General features: G+C 40.9%; 1 protein-coding gene across 4 annotated transcripts in view; it reads left to right on the top strand.

Moving 5' to 3' along the window:
- The first annotated feature begins 1,920 nt into the window (after positions 1 to 1,920).
- Positions 1,921 to 20,426, top strand: part of Stum (mechanosensory transduction mediator stumble) — a 25,977-nt gene continuing 7,471 nt past the window's right edge. Inside the window, exons 1-4 of one of the 4 annotated variants that reach the window (XM_072005173.1) lie at positions 1,921 to 2,184; positions 8,401 to 8,462; positions 9,776 to 10,157; positions 10,450 to 12,256. In XM_072005173.1, the coding sequence (XP_071861274.1) occupies positions 9,794 to 10,157; positions 10,450 to 12,256 (2,171 nt within the window). In that variant the 5' untranslated portion in view covers positions 1,921 to 2,184; positions 8,401 to 8,462; positions 9,776 to 9,793. Of the gene's footprint in view, positions 2,185 to 5,090; positions 6,263 to 8,400; positions 8,463 to 8,502; positions 9,017 to 9,775; positions 10,158 to 10,443; positions 12,257 to 20,426 lie in introns of those variants that run through there. The other 3 variants (XM_072005171.1, XM_072005174.1, XM_072005172.1) reach the window with 3 other exon arrangements.

Genomic DNA, 20,426 nt, shown 5'->3' with positions numbered 1-20,426 from the left:
GTTGTTCGCGCGTTGTTGCTTGCACCAGCGCGTACGTTTCGCTTGGATTCATTTCGCGGATGATACAACACCGCGTACAGTATCGATAGGAAAACAGTAGGAAGAATAACGAGATATCTCGGATTTTCTCAACTACCTCGTTGCATTCCTCGGATTTTGATAAAGAAAAAGACCGGAAGACTAAGATAGCCTTCGAAGGATAAAAACGCCAACTATGGATTTAACGCTAACGATCGAGGCGTACAGATATGGACTGAGATTTCATTGAAACGGACTGATCGCTTTGAATCTTGCGCGGAATTACATCCCGTAGTAAACAGTTACCCATTTAACTCGAAATCGGATGTACCGTATGTAACGTGGCGACGATGATTATGTACACTGTAAATATACAGTCGAATAAAATGTGTTTAAAATGAAACCGATCGAATTTCTCTTACAATATCGTTTCGTTTCACGTTTATAATTTTATTCACGTTAAATATTCTTAGTCAAATGTTCATTGGTTTATACGTAGACAAGACTCGAGTTTTCATTTATCGTCGTTATAATATCAGTTTCTACTTCGAACGGATTTGATAAATCCGATCTCGATGTAAATTCCAGCGGCGTTAATTTGACGCAACCGCGGGTTTTCAAGCGTCGCAGAAGACACATGCACAAAATCGATCACGCGATCCGGCCGAGCCCAACTTACTTCAATCATGCTAATGTTCCAATAATTTGGATCCAGCAGACCTAGCTCGACCAAATGAATGAATGAACGGCCTCGCCTGCCTCGCCGTGTTATAGAATACTCTCGTATAACGCGTTCCTCACCAATATATTCGATTCTGCACAAGTGTTGTAACACTTTTCGCGCTGTACGCGATCCAGCGCGTGGGTGGAGAGACTACGGTTTGTTCGACGATCGATATTACGTAAGAAAATTCGAAACAATCCTGTTTCTCTTTCGCTCTACACAGCTTCAAGTACATTTTTTCTTTTATTCAACAGAAAGAACGCTCGAACGCTGCTTTTATCGTCTGCAATTGAGGAACCATCGATACTTTTAACCGATACATTTAACAAACCTCTGCGAGAAGCTAAAATTAGTATACATAATACGTTCACCTTCTCTGCAATCCTAAAGGTAGAGCACACTTGATCGAGTGAAGTGATTCAAAGTAGATAAGGACTTTACTCGACGGACAGATATCTGTATCGAAATGCTAAGATCCACTGATAACCAGCCAATTATTCTTACAACCATTCATTCATCACCGTAGTAAAGTATAACGAGCAAAATGTTATTGAGAAAACGACGATACTATACAGATGTATTTTCTTAATTTCGTTACGAACTTACATTACGCAAACGCAACTGCGTTTATAACACTACACTGTCATGTACAGCACCGAAGAACCATACGAAAGGTATCGAAATTTCATCCTCATAAATAGACTGCGAATGTTTATGCAAATTCATATTCTCGTGTCGATACGATTAAAGAAATGGAACCCAAGTATTAGGTTGCCCGAAAATTGTCTTTCTTTTACGGACACGTCTTTTACAACTATGCATCTTTATACAAACACGAAACCTAATCTGTCGTTGTGATCTTTATTTTGATAGAAGAAAATGGATCGTACGTAATTCGATAAAATAATATAAAGCGGAAAATATTGCGCATCCATTATTTCCTTATAAAACGAAAAAAACTTTTCCGACGACCTAATAGATACTTGCTCCATCCATTCGATATACATTTACATATTATGTGCATTGCACCTTTAAATTTCTCAGAAACGCGTGAAAATCCGCGGTCTACTCGTAAAATTATAACTCAATTCCAAGAATCTCAAGTCTCACTTTTTACATATAATAAAAATTAATTTAATCTAACTCTCACCGTGGTATCCTGCTAAATTTTGGATGTCCAAGTCATTTGATAGCCGATCAAGTTCCCTCGACGCCTGGTCATCGCGCCAGCGCCTCCCGAGTGACCAACTCGTACCCTCGCTTCCTCGACGAACCGCTTAGCCGGCCAACCCCGCGGCAGTAAGGACGCGTTCGTGCTCACGCGAAGACGCGGACCGACGCCGCGGCACGTCGATGCCGATTACCGACGCTTCCTTGAGGCTTGCACCCTCGTAAATGCACCCTGCCCGGCGGCTCCGATTCGCTGTCCACCTGGTAGCCAGGTAAGACGCGTCTTCTACCCGCGATATGCCTCCGTCTGGCTTTCTTCAGCTCGAGTGACACGATCAAAAAATAAAGTAAAAAGGCAGACAGCTATGGTGACATGGTTGTGGCTAGTTTGAGAGACTAGTTTCACGATCCTGTTGGATCATCGTCAATGTCATCGTCAAGTGGAACTTTTAAGAGGTTTGGAAATGTTTGAAGTTGTTTGGAGAGGTTGAAGTGGGAGCAAAGTGGATTTGGATGGAACGTTCGTAAAGTGAGAGCTGTTTGAAAGTGTTTGGAGTTAGTCGAACGAAGATCGAGATGGAATCTTGCGAGATCTTTGGATAAGCAGTATGGATCTTTTACTTTTTCCTTTTTTTTTTCAAAATTTTAGTTTATTTATCGAGGCTATTACACATGGTTTTTGGTGACCGGCCAGGCTGCTGTAATTGGTGTAATCGCTTTGACTTTCTGACGCATTGGTGGAATTCGCATAGCGCGTGGTCGCTCTCGTGACTATCGCACGAGGTCGTACTTGAAATTTCATGGGTCATACCTTTTTTTGGTTTAATCAGATAACATCTGCTACGAAGTCAATGTGATTGTTACAATGTGGTTGGCCACCTTGACTCGCTGATCGTTGTTAATCGTTTACCGAGAGCAATTTACGGTCGCTGTTCTTCCCGCAAAGTGACGCCTGGCTTTCTTCTTGGCTGTTAGATTCAATTTCAAGGCATCTCGAAATAGCGATTGATCAGAAAATCACGGATCGAATCGTTGAATCGTGGTATGAGAATGTAATTTTTAGCTCTTCTTGAAAGAAGAAACACTCGTGCGCCTTCCTCGTGGCGGTCTTCGTGGTCGGATTTGAATCAGATCGATAAAAGTCCGACTGTTCCACTTAGGCGAGGAAAAATTCTATGGAATTTTCTTCTCTCTCCGTTGGAAGATACGTCGCCTCCTAGCGATTCTTTTCTAGATTTTCTAGATTTATTATTAAACTTTTAAAACTTTTAAAACTTAGATCGATGAAATTCATTAAGATTCAAACTCGAACTAAACGCTTGATTGTCCACGTTTTGGGTAAGAGCCTGCCGGAACAAAGGAATGACCACTCTATTTAATGCATTGCTTTTTGTCGTGTCCACTATGGGATTAATATGCATGTACGCGCTAATATTTTCACTTTTGATCGATGACAATTGTCAGAGCACACGCGGCTTAGAATGAACTGGCGAGACCAGTTTGAATTAGAGCGACGACACAAAAGTCACGCGCCAGAAGTTCTCTTGCAATTTCAGAACGAACGGAACGTGCTTATGAATATTTGTATACGTTTGATCGTTTCCGCGCACCGAAGGAAAAAATAGAATCAGCAATTAAGGGAGAAAATAGTACAACCTACAATTCTAAATAAATTGAAATTTGCCGTTTCAAATTAACCGCAATCGCGCCATAAAGTTAATAGGCAGGTCTGTTCGAGCGACGGAAGGTTTTATACTTTGTCGTTGCGACGAAGTAGCTGTAATGAAATGCCGCGCTGAAATCTAATTCCGTCTGTGTGCATTGACTTTAAATTACCCACACAGCCGTACTTGAAATTTCACCACGACGAGCAATTTTCATTTTTCCATAGGAACAAATATATGACTCGCTCGTATACGAAGAAAGATCGTATAATACGAAACTCTTAGGAGTCAAGTTAATCAACTTCGTCTTTTCTTCGTTTCTTTACCCGAATATACGATCGGTGTCGAGCGTCTCAGAAAAGAAATATTCTCTTTGCATAGATATATCTGTCAAGAAAATGACACACGAATAATAGTAAATTTCAAAGTCAATTTTCGGAGAATAATATTTGTAATATCGTTATTTTTCTCCACGTTTCGATGTATAAGATCGGTCAATGATGGCTTCTAGTCGATACATATATTATAAAAACACAAACACGATATCCTCGAAAGAAGAAAAAGATCAACAAAGGTTTCCCATTACCACGATTTATCTTCGCAACACAGGAAACTCTTTGATCTCCTCGATGTAAAGGTATATTTAAAAAAGGGAACGAGTCTCGTCTATTAAAAAAATCTTGCAGCACTAAACGTTCAGATAACGATTATATAGGTGTATGCAAATGTTGGCAGGAGAACGGGACGTGAAGTTGGTGGAACTCGCGTAACAATTAATTCGCCGGTCTTTGCTCGACTGCCCCGTGAAATAATCGGCTGTTACATGATCGTTACGCCGTGCGGAACTTCCTTGGCCGGCGGAATTATACACAGGTATATACACGGTCGTTGATCCTCCGGCAATGGAAGCCGATTCCAACGTTTTCCATTCTCGTTAACGGCCCGTTGATTTACTATTTCTTCGCTATTCTTGTACGTTGGTGGCCGATAAACGTTATTTGCGACATTCCATTATGTACGCGAGGAAGAAGAAAAGACGATGCTGCTCGGAAAGCACCGCTTAATTGAAAGGTTACGCAACGGATGCTAATTAAAAGTGACGTACGTCGGTTTGAGGCTGTGCCTCATCTCCGCTAAATCGTTATTTATAACATCGATCGTGGGAGATGTTTCGCCTGGGCCGCGTTAAACGAGCCTCATTAGGCTACCAAGCGTTAAGTTGCCACGAAATCGAGGCGAACCCGATTGGGGAGAGACGACATCTTCGCTCGCAATTGTCGAGCGTATCGTTCGCCTGCACAGCTAATTGATCGAGTAATCGGTGACCAACTGCGAGGATCGGAACGCGTGCAGACACATTGCAAGATTAATCGCATCTATCAGGGGAGAAGTTCAGTTTTGAAGAATCGGAGTAGTTTCTTCCTTCCCTTTCTTTTTCGTCGTTTCTTTTTCATTCGTTGTCGATTTAGCGGATCTCCGATAATTCGATATTTTATCCCGTTTCTTTTTTATTATATCGGTTATTTTCAATCCCGACGTCTTAATAGTTGGTAAAAGCAACTTTAGATGAGAGCTTCGTAATACTTTAATGTACTCTGCCTCATGCTTCTACCACATTTTCGATTCCCGATTGCAATTAGATAGAGTGCACGATGCATACAAATGTACCTGGAAAATCGTCGATCATGTCACGTGGCCTTGCATTCGTATCTCACGTGTAAGTTTTCACCGGTGTCAAGGTTATAAACGGATCTTCTGCAACGATGCTCGCACACATGCATTGATATTCACCTCGAAATTTATGCTAATATTCACTCTATTCACATTTATATTTCCATTGTCATACCAGTTCCGTAGAGAGTAGCAAAATTTTCATATGAATTTCTATTCAAGACTCATCCACGTTACAAAAAAATTAGATGAGACGACAAACGGTTACCAAACCGTTCTTTATAAAGCGTTTCTAAAACGGTTCTTAAGCACTTCCCCATAACGTATACGAGTACGAGCCGTTTCATATATTCGTCCCAGTTCGAACATCTCCAACTGATTTCCCATGAACGATTTAAGCAACTTAATTACCGGAAACCATCTCGTTTACTCTTCGACGTGCCTCGATCGCTCGGACCGTACCTTACGACACTTCGTTCCAACGATTCCCTTTATGCTTTTACACGCTTAACATTTTTATTCGATACGATTCTTCTTTTAATAAGCAAAAGGAAAAAGAAAAAAAGAAGATTGAAATTCTGTTCCATAAGAAAAAGTTGTGCTTCCACCTCCATCGGCATCTTTCACATCGATGCACATTGTAGGAGAGGTTCAGTTAGTCGTAGATAGCTTCTGCGATTCGCGGGAGATAGATTTGCAGAAAGTGCGCGATAAGTTCTCGGGGAACGTTACACGTACGAAGTCCGCGGATTGCAAATCGCGCCTCCATTGGTCTGTCCATTAATTCGAAACAAAGGGCCATCGTAAATCAACGCGCCGTCGAGACACGTGAGTCACATTTCGGCCACGAGGTCGTTCGCGCTCGATTCTTCATGCTGGCCAGCTTGTTCTTTGGTGATTCGAGGAATGTCATTGGACATGATGCAGATTCTTCGGGGACCACCAACATGGAGCGCGTACACGCGATGCATCGGCATCGTCTGTTGCGGATGGCGCTCAGACCATCGCTATTTCTGTGATTATTTTCAATTCCCTTTGTGGTTGTCTTTCGTGGTTGTCGATCCGCTCATTCCACTCGAGAACCAAGCAATCGTGTCACTGAGTTTGACGTTGGAATTTTGTAGGAAATGGAAGTTGGAACGGTTCCATGGTATTTGGGATAATTATGGATTTTCGAAGACGCGTGAAAACGATTTTTTTTTTTCAATTGAGTATTTTCGATGATTGGAATCGGCGATTGGATAAAAGCTATTCGAGTAATTGATTTATACTATGATAAGACGACAGCGGCGATAAAGTCAATTTGATTTACTTTTTTATTTTGAGTTTCCAAGAATATATATATATATATTTTTAAGGTGTATAGTTTGAACGCGGTTTATAAGGAACGTAGGCAGTGAAACTATATAAGAAGATTTATCGCGATAATACTGTAAAACACTGTACGCCCGCTTCGTAAGATTCCATTGACCTATTTTTCACTAAACTATGCTTCCAATTATCTACGTTAAAATGTACTACATTCGAATTATAAAATCGCTCTTCTATAGCGTGCATATTAATATCGCAGGATTAAAGAACTCCGAGTAGAAGGCAGCTCGTTAAAATCATTTCCTTAATTGCCGTGCAATTTTGTAAATTCCTCTGTTACTTGATTGTTATCAACGAACGGAAAATACCATAAATAACCCGGAATACTAAATAATAAAATACGTAGTAAGATACGAAGGTAAAAATGAAAGTAAATGAAAAGCACGAAGATCGTTGCAAGGACAATTCTCCAAAGAAGAAATATAGCGCTTTTCAGAATTACGCAACGCCGAATAAAGTTCGTAGGCTCGAGTGCATAAAGAACGATCTACCCGACAACGTAAAGAACGTTCTTCTTTTTTTTTTTTTACGAATTGAAGAGACAGAAATCTCATAAAATCCACTTTCTCAGAAGGAATTTCTCATCGCGAAGATTCATCGTTCCGCCGCGATATCGATCTCTTTTTTTTTTTTTTTCATTCCACCATCGAGGAACGCAGAGAGTAGAAGCAGGAAAAAAAAAACTGGAGTAAAGGAATCAGTCGAGGGAGTAGATAGAAAATGTAGTTCAACAGCGTCACGGTATTGCGGTAATAAGCATGGCGTACCTAGCGAGACCGACGCGATCGAGTCGAGAATTCCCGCGTATGAGAGCGTGAATAAAACGCGTAAAGACTGGTGTCTGCTCGACGTGGCCCGCTACAACTAGAGTGAGTAATTGTAATGTCGACGAATGATCACGGATGTTGCGCACGGAGTTGCTAATTGCCAGGCAACGGCGATTCTCGATCCGACTCGACCCTCCAGCGAAGAGCGAATTATAGGAAGGATGAGTCCAGAAACGAGAAGAAGCCCTTTGATGTAACGTCACTGCTTGTTAGAAATGAATAGACAGATTGAATGTTTCAGGGAACGTTTTTTGCGCGACCTTCCGGGACCAGAGTCGAGTTTTTGTTCTTGCGTAGCCGTGCAGAACGAGGGGGCGTTGAAAATTTCGTGAGAATCCGGGGGATACGGATCAATTCGATTGCTATGCCTCTTACGATATTTATGTCAGAAACTAATAGAGGATGGTTTTTGTTGGCATCATAGAAACATTCAGTAAATTGGGGTATTTTAATCTTACGTTGTTAGTCGGAAAATGATACTTTTGTAAATGTACGCTGTTACTGTACGCTGATATTCATTAATACCTAATTATAGACTATACACTGTTTACTATACGCTATACGATTGTACGCTAATATTCACGCGACGCCATTGTAACGCCATCGGTTCTAGAATAAGAAACGGGCTGTTAATTCTACGAGTTGTTTGGGAGCTGTGTGTTACAAACATTATTTGAATAATATGGATTCAAAAGTGGAAGAAAGTAGCTGTTTGTAGTGTTAATAAATTATATCTCAACTATTCGCACCTGACAAGTCAGAAGTATTCAGCACTAAAAAGATCAAACGCGATATCATCGGCGTTCCTCCGAAAATTTCTTTTAAGCGTTCCATTCCATTGAATATTCTACGCAACGATGATCCTGATTGACACGAATATAAAACTCTAATAAACCAAAGTTTCATCGGCTAAGTTTAGACCAGAATTTTCTCTAATGATTGTTTCATGTTTCAGGTGAGAGCGACAACGGATTTTGGCGTCCTCCGCATCTTGCTCGTCTGCATGAAGGACTCGAGGTACCGTGGCTTTCTTTACGTGTTTGACAATGCTCGAAGCTTCGCCACTTTTAAGTATTTACTCGGAGGTTCTCGTTCCAAGCGTTCGCAGTGTATTATTAAGTGAAACAGCGGTTGTTAAAGTGCCACCAGTTATTATTAACGCGTTCAGCGTGGTGTAGAACTTTGCTTGGATAGAAATGCTTCTATCAAAGTAAAAGGGAGTAGAAAGTTGACTTGCGCCAGCTTGTTGCAGCGATTGCTCGGTATCATGGCAAATATTATGCAGGGAGCTGAAATTATAAAGTCGAGAGTACGAAAACAACTTTGAGGGACGTTGAACCGTTTGCGGAGTACTGAATCAGCCGAGTAAATCGTGTTTCCACGATGTATTTAGACTTTTTGGATTAAACAGGATAAGGAGATTGTAAAATGCATTGTACATAAACTAGAGAAATCGCTTAGTATCTACGATTGCGCAGCCGGAGGAAGATCTACCAACAGATATATTCTTCGATTTTTATTTTCTCTATTTCTATTTAGAAACTCGTTTGGAAAAATAGATAACGTATAGGGTGAGTCAAAATTGCAATATGTTTCTGAAGTGACTTCTGCCAATTTATATGCATAATCTATATCCATTAAGCTACTATAATAACTCTATCTTACGCTTTTATATATTTTTATGCAATCATGGTTATGTTTAACCGTTTCCAAATCAACATCGTTCTTGCCGATTAATTAGCTTCTAAGTAACAATTAACAAGTGAGTAACAACCCTAAGATCTTGCTCGATCTATCTGAAAAGAGGAGATCTCTTCCAACCTGCTTTTCTTGCATCCAACCCTCTCAACTTTAGCAAACGAAAAATAAAATAATCACGTCCAAGGATTTCTCATCGTTAACGCTGCAACTACCAATCGTAGTACGTGTCCAAATATGCTGTACTGTTATTCATTGTAGACTGACTTTCTTGAATCATTTTACGGTCTTACATTTTCCAAGAATAGCGAATAAGTGTCCTTCTCATGTTAATTTTTAAGTATCGAACTGCCCACGCACTCGATCAATATCATTATCATTATCTCCTTTACTTGATGAATATTCGTTTTCAATGTTAATTCTACCCCCGATTTCGATCACATCCGATAAACAACATATTGACGTTTACGTACAAATTAATCAAATTTACGATATTAATAAAATTTGCGACATTCACAATATCGACGACAGTGTACTTCTCAAAGATATTTACAATATCGTAGATATAGATAAGGTACTGTATTCTTAAAAAAGGCGACGAAAGAAGGATTCTCGTAACTTTCCCGTTACAGCTTCGGTGCCTCGAAAGGATGAGGCGGCTCGACGACGGCCATGTTCAACGACAGCCTCCGTTCAGGGTGCTCGCGGCATCCGATGGCAATTACCTGTCACCGAACGCGATTCCGCCACCGCCGCCGCGTGCACCCGAGCCGTATAAGATCGCGCCCTCCACCACGTCTTCCTCGAGGGCGCATCGTCGATCCAGCTTCGTTATCATCGCGGACTCGAGGCCCGTTTCCCCAGAGGCGAGGAGTCCATCGCCGCCGTTGGCCACTGGCAGGGTCTCGCCCTTTCGAGGACGTGGCTTTAAAGGACCACCGCCGCGATCAAAGTCCAGGCCGCAGTCTCCGGAACTTACGAATGGTCGTAGAAGAGGAAAAAACGAACGACGAGGTAAGTTTCGCGTGTATCGTTATTCGGAAGCGTTGTGCGAAGTATCTGAAACATCACGTCAATCGCGTTAAAGACAGAATTGGCGTCAATACACGAGTCGAATGTCACGAGAATTTATAAATAAATCTTATTCCCTATTCCTTTCAAATATTCTTCTCGGCTATGTTCGATACATTGAAACACGTGTATCGAATATTAAAAGGATTTACAATAAAAGCATCGTTATTGGTTGCTATTCGTAGTGGGAAGAGCAAATGTTTCTTGTACTTCAACCGGAATTTTCTAGTTTCAGTGTCGCAACAGAACAGCCCAAGAAGAAGCCTGATCCCGCAACCAACGCGTCAGCGTTCGACGTCTCTGAGCAAATCAACGGAGCGCCTTGCCTCGCCGAAGCTGGGGCGTCGCGTCGATTCGCGCACTCGCTTCAATACGACGGATTCCAGGAATCGTTTGAACGCCTCTGGGAACAGTAGCAGCATGGCGAACCTCGCCACCCGTCGACAAGCCTCGAAAACAGTCAGCAAGCTCTCCCCGATCCAAGGAACTCCGACGAAACCGGAGAAAACGCCACAATTTAAGAAAAGGGATCGTTCGAAGGAATCCACGAGATTGTCGCCGGCGAAGCAGCAGAAATTTGCCGCGTCTCCATCGAGGAATGCTTGGAACGCGAAGAAACAAACGCACGAGAAGGTTTCCGTTCCAGGAAAAACGCAAGGCAAGGAACGAGTGGTATCACCGTCGAAGATTCCGTTGAAAACGAACAGAGCCAGCTCGAATGTCTTGAATCCAGCCAGATTCATCAATATCTCTAATCAAGCTAATGGGAAAAATAAAAAGGCTATCGATAAAGGGTCCAAGGAAGTTCGTATAAGCAACGGGCAGACGAACGAGTCCACTCAAGGCAGTAAACAGTCTGACTCAGGATCGAAAGGCTCTCAAGCTAACGAGAAGAATTCGAGTACGGAACAATTAGCTGATCTGCATCTTATTGATCTTTTAAAGCAAACTTCTAGCGCTACAGGTACGTCTAGCGTGGTGAATACAACAGCGACGACGGCTGTTCAGCCGCTTCACATCGACGCCAATGCTGTTCTTATGGATAGAGAGATTTCCGAAAGGAAAAGTCAGTCTGAGAAGACGAAGAGCCAGTCTGAAAAGACGAAGAGCCAACAAGACCTGTCTAATAGCAAATCTTCCAATTCATCGAACGACGAAAACGTCGGCAAACAAGTCCAAAATTCTCAAGTTGCTGGTAGCGAGGATAATCGTCAGATGTCCAAATCGAATAAATCTAATGGCAACCATGGTCGAACGAAGGGTGGAACAGAGAGTAGAAACGATTCGCCAGTTCCTACCGAAAATGTTAGCGGTCACTCGAAGAGTAACAGTACCAGTCATTCGGTGAAAAGCATAAACAGGGTGATCAGTGCTACGAACAACACCGGTTCGGCGACGCAGCGTTCGAATAAGATTCAGAATGCGGTCAACGATCAGAATACGAAGAATTTCAGGCCGAACGATCAGAAGATCGACGAATCTGTCTCCTTTCAACCCGCGTCAACCAACGTCCAATCAAATTCAACTAAAGCCAACGAGATTGAATCGGTAAACGGTTCCATCAGAAATTCTTCCGGTGCAGAGACTCAAAGGACAGCAGTTTCCGTCGCGAGTGCTTCTGTGAGACAGGAAGACGCGAGGACGATTTCGCGGTCCACTAATAATTCTGGAACGAAGATCGTAACGAATGCAACTACGGTAACCGTGAAAAGTACTTCCGACCAATCGACGATAGCCTCGAGGGCGAACAACGTGTCCAACGTGGTTGGTGCGGTGAGCAACGACGCGAGAAATGTAAATAGCGCCGGGATGAAAGCTCGTACTGATAATCATGGAAGTGGTACGTCCGTAAAATCGTCCGCGAGGATGTCGATCGATTCTATCGAGACCGTTCGATCTACGGACACCGGGGTGAGCGTGGACACCGTCAGAGGAGTATCATCGCCGAGGGAGAAAACTGGAATGCACGTGGTGAAAAGGCCGCAGGAGATCGAGACGTTAAGTGGGAACGTGGTGTACTTGGAGCAAAACGGCGAGCCAGCGTGAGTAGAATTTATAGCGCTGTATTTCATCGTTCGCCTCGTAAATTATTCCTGTGATCCTATGGAAAAAGATTCTGATTCTGGTCGTTTCGATAGGTTGAACTCTGTCGTTCTTTCTTTCTGAAAACACAGTTTAGCTATCTCGGGAATTAATGATAATAAGTAGACTGTGGATGTTCATGCATTCGTGAGAAACTTAAGTATGCAAAGAGATATAGATGTAACATCCTATTCGATCGTTTCTTCTCCGACGTACGTATTTGTAATTTGTTCTGAACATAAACAAATAATCGCAGACACATATTTATTATAAAAACACGTTCAGATAGCTAGAAGTCTGTTTGACTCGAATGCTCGACTTTGTATACGAGTTTCTCCGAAGACTAATCGATCAGCTCCACTTTTTGTAGATTTCACTATTTCATCGGATAAACGACCTGCGCCGTAAGATTTTTCAAATTGAAATTAGGTTTTCAACGTTTGTATTAATTATTCGAAGATTGATATGGAACGTTTTCCCACTGTCGAGTCGCTTAAAATTAGGTTTGTATCGATTACTCTCAAGGACTTAAAACTACCGCCACTTTCCACTCCGACCAACCGCGAAATTTCGACTCTGAACGTTTACTTGTAATTTTATTCCTTGATCTCACGGAATCGGATTTATATCGAGACTGGCAGATATTAATCTGGAAAGATCCAGTGCGAGGCACGACAGCTATTTATGCCGTCGGAAGTGACAATAAATCGCCACGGATCCGATGTGGGTCCGTATTAAAGGACACGTTGTTAACGGAATATATGCAGAAGGTTGCGAGTGTTAGGGACAAAATGAACGCTACGCGGATGGGAAAATCGGCTTACACGGTCTGTCTAAAAAGTAATCAAACTTTTCTAAAAATAACAAAGCACAGGCAACCTCTGAGGAAAAGTTACATTGCTGATACATAGCCTGAAATATACACGGAGGAATGTATTAACTTCTACTTAATCTATAGATCTACGAACGTATTTAAATAAAATACGAAGGATCTGTTTTATATTTGCACTAAATGTCTTGTAGCTTCTATATAAATTTTTAGATTTCTTTCAAATTGTATCAATGTAATCACCACAGTTGGCTACCACTACAGCGTTAATGAAATTTCAAAATGTGCCGTGTAACAGACACGATATATTCATCAAAGCTTTCTGCAGGTATTCGAATACCTTCACGAGTCGCTGTACTTCGTGAAGATCTACGATGTTCCTTTCATTCTTAAGAAGTTTAGTCATTTCTTAGACAGACCGTGTGTATGCTGCAGGGGTTGCAGCGACACGAAAACGAGGCATCATTCTCAATTAAAGGAATCGCGTTTCGTGATGAGTCGCGCAACAAAAAGAATCGCCAGCGGCTTCCGGCAGCAGAATTACGAGTTACCCTAAAATGCTGGTTCGTGAAATCGTGCTCGAGCTTAACGATACGCGCATCGAAATCCATTTTTCCATGAAATTGCCCCGCGAGATCTCTCATTATCAATTTCGAGGCGTCGCCGTGTAGCTAATCAAGCGAAAAGTAGGAAGACTTATCCGCAAATATCTGCGTTTATGAAGTAGCAGCGCTTCATTAAGGCCAGGTAATCGCGAGCAAGATCACGAAACGGTTACATTACTGCGCAGTTATTTATTGTTACGTTTTCCAGCACGTAGTTACTCTTAGAGTCCACCCCTGACTGCGCGTTTCCCTAAGCGAGAATTAATTGTTCTATATAAATGCCGGAGGAATATAGGTTAAACCTAGTAAACGATTCAAAGAGACGCGAAGATCGTGTGTTTATTTAATTAATTTACTCTTAACACCGAATAATTATTAATCTTGAAGTACCGATTTAACGTTAAAATTGTTCCCTGGTCTTATTCTAGCAACTGCACGATCATAATCGAAGGCTTTGCGGCAATAAAGGAGACAGTACGAATATCTAAATTGTATTTATTGCAAGAGAATGGCAGGTACAAGTTTTATATTCAACAGTGCGAGGGTTTAGTCGACTATGAATTCATAGCGCGTTTGAAAAAGTGACTTGATTTCGGTTGATTTCGACTTGGTGTTTCTTAGTTTATCTCCTTCGATCGATGATAAAGTTTGGAAATCTTTGATCGTGCAAGAGGAAGATAGAAATCTTTAAAATCGTTGCTTTTAGCGTGCGAAATACTTTTCCAAATATGTTGGATAAAACGATGAAAAATATTATCCACTAGAGAGTTAAGAAAGAACGAGAAATACGGTGGCGGAAGTTGGCGGTTAAACGGACGCGATTGAATTGTTCTACAACTCGCGTTTCCTAGCGAACATCATAGACATGAGGGTCGTGCGGAAAACTTGGCCCATCGTAAGATCCACGGAGTTCCTTCACCCCGGCTAGTTATAAAGCACCACCCTTTCCAGTGGTCGATGCAACCAAGCTGGGTTTATCGATCCCACGGAGATTTACATCGCCACGGCCTGGCTCAAGGGAATTATAAATCAGAATTTCGAATCGCCTCGTTATACGAGCGTCGCTAATTAACTCGAATCGGTAGCGGTAGGAGGAAAGAACGGAGAAGGGGAAAAAAAAGAGAACGTCGAAAGCACGAGACTGTTAGACCGTGTCCATCATTCACGCCTCTGAACCATGATTCTTCCATTTTTTTTTTCCTCGTTCGATAAACTGCTTTTTGTACCGTGCGCGTTTATTAAAATTAATTGAAATTAATACGGGAAAAAGAACAACTATTCCGAATTTGATTCGACCTTTTTCTTCCTTAATTTAGTACATTATGTAAATTTTCGAGCACAGTTGTTGAAACAGTTTACAACAACCATTCTTTTTTTTTTTTTTCGTATTATGAAACTTACATTAAGTTGCAGCTAAAGCGTGACAAAACTGTATAACTAGCAATGTCATAACTAAGAAGAACGCAGCGTTTTACATTGATTTTACACTATACAGTCTTACGAGTAACACTAAATAAAACGTTACATCGTTGCGTATAGGACCTTCAAACTTCACGAACGCTTTCACGCGAAACATAAAACGTACATATATTCTATCGAAATATCAAAGTATTTTCGTTGACCTCCATTACGCTTTACGCGTATATTCTACATCGTTCGAAAATGATAGCCATATCGAAATATCGTCGATAGTCAGCTCCAATTAATTCATCATTTCCATAAGCTTCGTGTATATTGATAAAGCCCGGAGTAGCTCGTTAGTCGAGCGATTACAACGAGATTACATTCTTTTTACGCGGCAGGCCACACGCGGAGCGTTCCGTAATCGTTTCGCGAGATTTTCTTGCAGTGGGCCACGTTCAAAGTGACTCAGAGAACCGCAATAGCGTGACGATGCTGCGTATAGTCGCGAACTTATACTGGAAAACGTCTTTACAAACATAATCATAGCAGGTCAGCAATCGCGATGAATTCTCTCGTAAAACGTTCGAGACCAACGTGGAACGATTCCATTGAATAATTCATCCAGGATTGTAAATTGGAATTTTCGAATGAAAACCACTGGCGACGCGATCGTTGTACTGTTATATACGTTATGTAGCTAGAAGTCGTAAAGTGTGTACAAGTATTTATTTCTTCTTTGGTCGCTGATAAGCCATGGAAATTGTGTACGAAACGAAATTAACTTTTTCTAGTACGTCCGTAGGAAACTGTGACACTTCGTATTTATGGAGATATGTATTACAAATGCAAACGTGTTACTTTGAACGTGTAATGGAAAACCCGAGGTGGAATTTAACGCGGAGCATAGCCAGAGTTGTAACGTTAATGGCGAGCTATTAATTTTGATTGCGAAGACAATCTTCCAACTATATTTAATCTTCCCTAATTCCTGTTTCGAACGAGCCACGCTCCACGCGAAAATAATTGTTCCCGTCGTAATGACATTTAGCTCGATTAAGCGGCGTTCACATTAGGTAACATTTAATTATTCAACGTCGATCATGTAAATCAATCAGGTTCTCTATTCGTCTATTATTGTCAAATTGATCCAAGTAACAACCATAGTTGATCGCCTATTAATCGTTTTATCATTTAAATCGAACGATATATTCGATTATCGGTAGCCGAGGATAAAATGTTCACAAAATAAAGGAATATATCGAATAGCATATTGCGCTGCACGCTTAAATATATTCCGTGTAAAAGTACGCTTCTGAGAGAAAATGCGCATGAATTTTCATGCTTGTACGAGAAGATCATCGTACATCGCGATCTAAATCGATCCGAGTCGATTCGAGCCGATCTTTCTCTCTGCTTATCATTAACGAAATACCAAGAACTCGCTAAGAACTCTGAAAATAATCTTTGCCGAACGCTCGACGTGCACAATCGTCTCGTTCGAACAGGGAACAGCCTCGTTCGGGTTGAGCAAATATTATCACGTCTATTATTAGTCGATGGTCTGCTGGGTGAACGGGATTCCTCTAAAAACACGATTACACGTGCACACCATTTCCGGCCTGTTGAACGCGAATGCAAGCTAGTTGGCGCGATCGATTCCATTTCGTTTTGTTGCACCAAATTCCATTGTATTGCGCTTCTTCACTGTGGCTATCGTTCGCAATGAAAAAAGACGCTCGTAATTTCCATTCGTTTTTCCACGTCGACTTTACGTCGCGTGTCAACTGGTTGCTTCGTTATGGAGTGTCTTGATTCTTCGGGATCATCGAGATTCCACCGGTGTGTTGGAGAGACGCTGTTCTTTGTCGGACGTCTCGAGAGACAAAGCGAGCTTTCGACCGAGATGCTCAAACGCGCGATATTTCTTCACGGAAAATTCTTCTGGGCCACGTGGGCCACGTCCGACAATTTCTCGCGATGCTCCAGCTTCTTTCAAAGGGTATATCTCTCCATCGAGAGAACAGTGTTTGTGTTTAGTCACTCGCAATTAGTATTTAGAATGTATTTAAAATTTATTTTTGCATTTATCTACAATTTAATAGCTTCTTTAATGATTTTGAAACACACGAGAAACATTGAAACGCGATTTGAATTCCGAATGGAAGTCGAAGGAAATATCTGATGTAGTAGAATTGCGTAGAAAAATCTCATTTACGGAGACACGAGTTTGCAACTTCCTTGATTCGATGCATAAATCTGTTAATGAAATTTGTATTTGTTTAAACGAGCGACGCTAGATTTATGGTGGCGTATTACACGTGTGGATGCAGTTGGATAGCTGCGTGTTATTAAACGCCTTCGTTCTATATTTCTTTTAAAATGCAAACTAATGCATCGTGCATATTACAGTTAATCACTTGAGCGCGATAGTTCACGCGGCACTCAGAAGGGCAGTTCATTTCTACGGAAGGAAAGACGGAGATAAAACGAAAATGTGAACAATGTTTTACGCTTGACATTTCATATATTCAACGAAAAGGATCGATATTCTAGAATCTGCACGGAGATCGTTGTAAATAATACACAGGGTCTCTTAAATAACGCGTCACTTTTTTCTTCTAACGATATTACTTGCTATTAACGTCCCTTTAAGAGAAAAATTACGACATGATAAAAACAAGGAAACTGTGACTCTCAACGAACATAAAGTTTTCTGTTATCAAAGCAATTGCACATGATTCACATATCTACGAATTACAGTGACAATAACGCGTGCGCGAGCCTACAGCCATTTCATTTAATAAGCTCCAAGCTATTTTAGCTTTCCAACTACCATTTTCTGACTCTCGCTCTTCTTTCATTCGACACACGTGTTTTATTCGATATTGGAAAATTAGAAATTATATTTTTCAATTTTCATATAACACGAAACAAGTGCAATTTATCTCAGACCAGACCTCACGCTATAATTTCATTCTATAATTTCACTAAACACCAAACGATAGACAAATCCAAAAGAAACCAAACAGTTACATTTTAGAATTTCTATACAAACCAGACTCTACACTATAATTTCATTTCTCTGATTCCACCAAACGCTCAAAAATATACAAAGTGTAAAGAAATCGTCGTACAAATCTTTTTAGCCCAAAAATTCTTCGATATAAAAGAAAAGTGACGATAAGATGATAAGAGTACATTAACGTTCATTTCTTTCTACTAATTTTTATCGAGAATCATCCCAAAAGTACGCAAACTCGACAGAGATCACGACAAAATCTCCTTTCCTTCGCGAGCTTCGATACAAAACGAAATTACACAGATCAATCTAAAAAAGAAACCATGCGAATTTCGATAGGTCGTGTGGAAACGTCATGATTTGACGAATGATATCGACTGCTCTACCATTCGGTCACCTGTATAATTTTTGATCGTCGTAGCGGATAATTCCTTTATCCACGATACGTACGTTATGTACGTTAGCAAAACCAAAAATCGACGCGGACTACGCGGCTACGTGGATTGACCGACGAGTGTTAAGCATCGCGTGCGGCCAAGGTCGAGCTCCAATTATACCTGTGTATTTCACTCACAGCTGCCACCCTCTTTGAATCCGTGTTTCTTCGTGCACACGGCTCCTCCATCCGGACGTTCGTCGCTCCAGCGACACGCATGGTTGGCATCGTGATTTTTGGATCAGCTCGAAATAAGAGGAGACCGAAGGGTTGCGTGACAGGGAGATGAACTAGCCCTTCGTGTTTGGCCTAGTTTCGCGCGACATTGACGTCAAACTGTTGGACATTTATGATACCGTTTACCTGAACTCTATATTTGTTCACGTTCTTAATTGGTTTTTGTAAACAGCTATTTTTGTACTCTTGTTAATTACAATAGAATGTTGTGTATGGTATAACGAGTTTGATAAAATTGGATGTTTAAGCGGCAGGTTTACAGGGACAAAGGTTTTACACTGTTAACGTTGTATTGTTGCCGCGACTATGTAGCAGTTGTATAGGGACGAATAGCGCAATTTGTATCCCTGTAAATTGGTTCTATTTGATTTCCATCTGAATAAATCCTGTGGTGGGTAATCTTGTTTCAAACGACCTTTATCGATCAATTAAATTTCATAGTATTCTCGCGAAATTAATCTGTTTAGATGAATAGGATCGTTAGGGTTGATTTTTCCAACGAGGGCAAGAAAGATCGTCTATCGATCCGAATAACGATCGACTGTTAGTTTTCTATTTACGACTACTTAGACCGTTGTCGACGTAGATTCTTAAACTTTTTACCGTTTCGGTATGAAACGGATATTCAAACGGGTTATACGATTTCTATGTTCTAAAAGTTTCTAAATCGTTCTCGCTCGATAGATATTTATTCGGAATATTTGTTTCGAAACGGAATTGTTTGTCGATGATAAATTGCCGATAAAAGTGTTATTCGCAATTCGACGTGAAGTTATTATAGCACAAAATATATTTCTAATTGTCAGACGTCGGCCGAAACTAATATAACTGTAACACACATACGTACATAATCGAGTAATTCTTTTCCATTTTATTTCTCTCACAAGCGGCAATTGCGAATTTAATTCCGAGAAGTCACGTAATTTGACGAATTCATCGATCACCTGCAGTTTGTTCCAATTTTTTATTTAAATAGCAAAACATGCTATTTCGTCGCTAATGTTCACGAGTGGATTCGCATTCGAAGATCCGATTTCGCGTGAAAAATGAATGGAAACGGGGGTTCGGTACGCGAAACCGCAGAGTCATCGATTGTTTACTGGAATTTGCAATGCGATTAGGTTTTAGCCCCTATTTATGTTAATTCGCCTCGTTCCCGCGTTAACGAGACGATCGGTCACGTAACGTAAAATTAGCCACGGTACGTGTAATTTCACTGCTTTCTTTCTTACAGTAAACATAAACGAATGTTCCAAAAAGACGAAGTAAACCCTACTTTCTGACTTCCTTGGAAATTTATTCGATTTTACCATTTTTACCATTTTGACACAAAGATAAATTGTCGTTGGTCAACTAGAATTTTTCGACGGTGTCTTGAAAATACAACGAAAATATCTATTTCGAAACGATTACAATTTTTCTTCTTAAATTGTTATGTATTGTCCGATTATATTTTTCTGTGGATAGAAATTTAACTATGTAACACGAAAGAACGTTCTTTCAGCTGTAAGTGAATGGAACATCCAAGACGCGAACGTATTTCGCAAACCTTAAAAAAATACCATACTTCTTTCTGAGTTTCTATTCTTTTTCTATTTTT

Source organism: Bombus fervidus, chromosome 6 (assembly GCF_041682495.2).
Source record: "Bombus fervidus isolate BK054 chromosome 6, iyBomFerv1, whole genome shotgun sequence".
NCBI classification, from domain to species: domain Eukaryota; kingdom Metazoa; phylum Arthropoda; class Insecta; order Hymenoptera; family Apidae; genus Bombus; species Bombus fervidus.
Note: the sequence above shows the minus strand (reverse complement) of the source record. Positions and strands in the feature narration are given on the sequence as shown.